Raw genomic sequence first — 3,682 nt, 5'->3', positions numbered from 1 at the left:
GCACTGACAAATTTATTTTTCAACTGTAAAATGTCCTGGTCAGTGGCCTACACGTATCTTGGTCACATTTTTCATGAGAATCCTGTCATGTCAGAAGAAATTCCCTGCAGACTACAAATACATCTAAATTAAACAAAACAAACCACTGGACATAATCATACACTCTGATAGAGCAATATTGAATCTCCAAAAAATTGGTATTAGAATGTATCTAGGTGGGAAAATCCATAGTTGATACAACAATTAAAAAATGAAAATGTCTTTTACACCTCTATATTGGTGAGCTCAGAGCCACCCCTTCTAAGAAAGCTGTGGAAAAAAAAGAAAAGAAAAATTCCTTGTATATGATTTGCTTGACAGTAATAAGGTCTTTGGAAAATCTTATTAAACTGAGTTGACTGGCAGTTATTGTTCATATAGCGCTGGCAGATGACAGCATTAATGACATACAGAAATCTGGTTACCCTTGTTGGAAGTGCTTGGAGATACAGTACTATAGGCTCTAGCCTGTCTGATGTCCTAGGCTCAGTCTATCTGGGATGCATACACAGTCCTTACTCCTCCTGACTGTAAATACATCAGTAAGCTTCCCTGTGATCTGTACACTGTATAATAGTGGCTAAAGTTAAACAGAAAAAAAAACAATGAAACCAGAACATTGATCTTTATGGGTGAGGGAGTGACAAGTGAGAGGGCATGGAGATAAAGCTTTCTTGTCAATTGTAGCTCATAAATAGGATTCATCTTTGAGTTTTAACAATGTAAATTGACAGTCGATACGTTCAATATTTAATTATGCCAGTAGCAAAAGTTAAGATTAAAACACATGAAGCACATAAAAGCAATTCGTATTAATGACGTTGTAGAGAGATAAGGGTAACTGTAAATTGACAGTGAGGGGCTCTGGCTCTGGCCTCTGGCTCCGGCTCCGGGCTCCGGCTCTGGCTCTGACTCTCCACTCCTCTAACCTCTCACTCACTGACAGAAGTAGACACCGAGAGGAGCGTTCCTATGGCCGGCAAATAAGACCGCTCCTTCACGGGCAGTCTCGGCGACTCTCTTCCAGAAGACGCAGCTAAACTCTGCCCAGAAAGTCGCTAGGTTTGGCGATAATCGCTTTTTGAAAACATGTCGTTAAAGGGGTCTGAAAAAGCGCTAAATCTAGCGAGAAAGTTGGTACCTAAAGATGGTGGCAACACAGTCCACTAGTTGGCAGTATCGTGTTCAACACACCCTCGTCTGTGTTATCAGTGAAGTAGAAGAAGAAGGGCTATTCTGCCCCGCCTTTTGACTGACTTCGACTAAATTTGTTTTTATGTGTCAGTGGTTTGTTTATGACACGGTTCACTGACTCCGTTAGCTTAACAACGGACCAAGTGTATATGGCAGTAAAAACGCGCGTGTTGATGTTTACCTTAATGGCAAGTATTTAACCGTGAACGAGGCAGACTTAAAAGTGGTAGTTAGCAGTAATGCTAAGTATTGGTCACTCTTACGGCTAAATTGCATTTTCTAGCCTAGCAGTGACTAGCACAGTATAACGTTATGGCGTGAGCCTGGACAGGAAAGTGGTCGTTTTGACGGCGCCTGGACTAAGCCCTTTCAATTAACGTTATAAGATTAATATTGATAGGCGGGAGACAAGCGCATGTGTGTGACCCTTAAAGCATTTGCAAGTTAGGCTTTTAGAAAGCTGCCTGACTTGCTAGCTAAAATCACGTTAGCATGGCGTCAGATATAAGTGACACGGAGGAATTCTATGATGCTTCCGAGGACGTTAATTTTACTCCATCTCCAAAAGTGTAAGGAAACCTATTTTGGCAGTGTTTTAACTGGTGCACACATTTTCTGTATGTTTTTATTCCATGTGTCTTACAATGCATGTATATAAATAGTAATGGTAGCTGTGTGGTTAATGCTAAATTTGGCAGAATGCTCACCTTGCCGGTTGTCTGTTAATGATCAAGTTAACGAGTTCAAATCGCTGTTTAGTAGATGTATTTTAACAATTAAATCTGTCGAATAGTATCACAGTTCAACTGCTATCAATGCAGAGAGTCGCATGATGCTGAGATCTCGGAACATTAGGGTAAAGTTTGTTTAACAGAACAGGTTCACCAACAATATGCTATTGGGTCTCGTACAGCTTTACTTTAACTCTTTGAGGTGAGAGATAAGATAATCTTATTAGTTTTAGATAGATCTGTGTAGGTTGTTGCATTTTAAACGCTGACTTTCATTGCACTTCGAACTGTATCCTTTTGTATTTTCAGGTCACCTGCAAAGTTTTTCATTCCTTCACCTAAGGTATGTTTATCTGTTGAAACAAGGGATTGTGTGGGGTTTAGTTGAAATGATTATTCCAGTTTTGGTTTGAATGTCACCCAGGCTTGAAAATGATGCATAGTTTTGGCATTCAATTAAATATCACTTTTCAATCTCTTAGTTGATCCATTGAGGTAGTTTGTTATATATATATATGTTTTTAATCATGTTTGTTTAGTCCTTTGCTCTTTGTTCCTTAAAAGGGGGGAGTTTGTCAGACTTGGACTTTTGTTTTTACCACATTTAGGTACCTGTGGCTCTTGAAACTGAACCTTACTAATACAGCACAGTCTTCTAACATGAAATGTTTAACTGTATAGAGTGAATGCAGTGTTTATAGTAGTTGTTTGTGACGTTGCACTTATCTTAAGTGGCTTCAAAGTAAGATATTGGTACTCTGTGTGAAAACATTGACACAGACTGTTAGGTAATGAGTCACTGACTGCAAATATTGAACCCTTTGCCATGATGCCTGTCTTGCACAGTGTTTGGCCAGTTCATCCTCCCTGATAGCTAGGACAATGTTAATGAATCATTTGACCTTGTTGCTTTGCTTGCTCTTCTCACACAGATGGCTACAACTGAAAATTACACAGACTCATGAGCAATTGCAAATCCTCACTCACAGCAAAAGGAGATTGCAAGGAATAACATTTTATCAGCATGAAGTTGCTTGAATTTTCTTTAGATTCTGTCAGAGTTCACACTCATGGCTGCAGCAAGTGAAAAAACAAGAAATGTTAGTTGGATAGGAGAGTTTTGGAAATTAAAAGAAATGTGCCCATTAACCATGTTCTGCTACTCTACATATTTCCCCCAGTCTGGATGTGCTTCATGAGCCTTGATGTAAATCTGATCTGGCATAGGATGCTTGTTACTTTCTATGTGTATCCATTATAGATTTAAAAAGGTTTTTATTGTTTTCTGAACAGCTTTTACAGAGATCAGTAGTCACTGCACAAGTTGGGAGCTGTGGAGTGGCCGTGTCTGAGACTCAACAAGATGATTCCCTACAGGTATGAGTTTTTCTGTTATTGCAGTGTCAAATACAAGATGACTGATGAAAGAGAAAGGATCATTATCAAAATATTGGCATTATCATATTCTTGTTTTTGTTTTGAATGAGAAAAGTGTAGGTTACAGTGGATTTCATATGTTTTAGACATGGCATATTCTCCATTGTGTCTTCTGCTGTAACATCTAGGTTTTATATGGGTGTTACTCTTAATGTGTGTTCTCTGTGTTTTTGATGTTGAAAGAACAGACAGTAACACATTTTGTATGTAGTTGAGGGAGGCATGGAATTGTGCATCATACAGTGGTTATGGAAAGTATTCAGACCCCCTTAAATTTTTCA

The 3,682-nt window shown here is 38.8% G+C and overlaps 1 protein-coding gene across 1 annotated transcript in view; it reads left to right on the top strand.

Annotated features, from left to right (window-relative positions):
• The first annotated feature begins 1,224 nt into the window (after positions 1-1,224).
• The window catches only part of wdr44 (WD repeat domain 44), a 12,791-nt gene continuing 10,333 nt past the window's right edge, over positions 1,225-3,682 (top strand). The window contains exons 1-3 of the mRNA XM_020598761.1: positions 1,225-1,802; positions 2,274-2,307; positions 3,258-3,341. Of these exons, the coding sequence (XP_020454417.1) occupies positions 1,726-1,802; positions 2,274-2,307; positions 3,258-3,341 (195 nt within the window). The 5' untranslated portion in view covers positions 1,225-1,725. The remainder of the gene's footprint in view (positions 1,803-2,273; positions 2,308-3,257; positions 3,342-3,682) is intronic.

The sequence above is a fragment of the Monopterus albus genome, unplaced genomic scaffold, assembly GCF_001952655.1.
Source record: "Monopterus albus unplaced genomic scaffold, M_albus_1.0 scaffold39.1, whole genome shotgun sequence".
In the NCBI taxonomy this organism is placed as follows: Eukaryota; Metazoa; Chordata; class Actinopteri; order Synbranchiformes; family Synbranchidae; genus Monopterus; species Monopterus albus.
The sequence above is the reverse complement of the archived record's forward strand: the minus strand, read 5'-3'. Positions and strand labels throughout refer to the sequence as shown.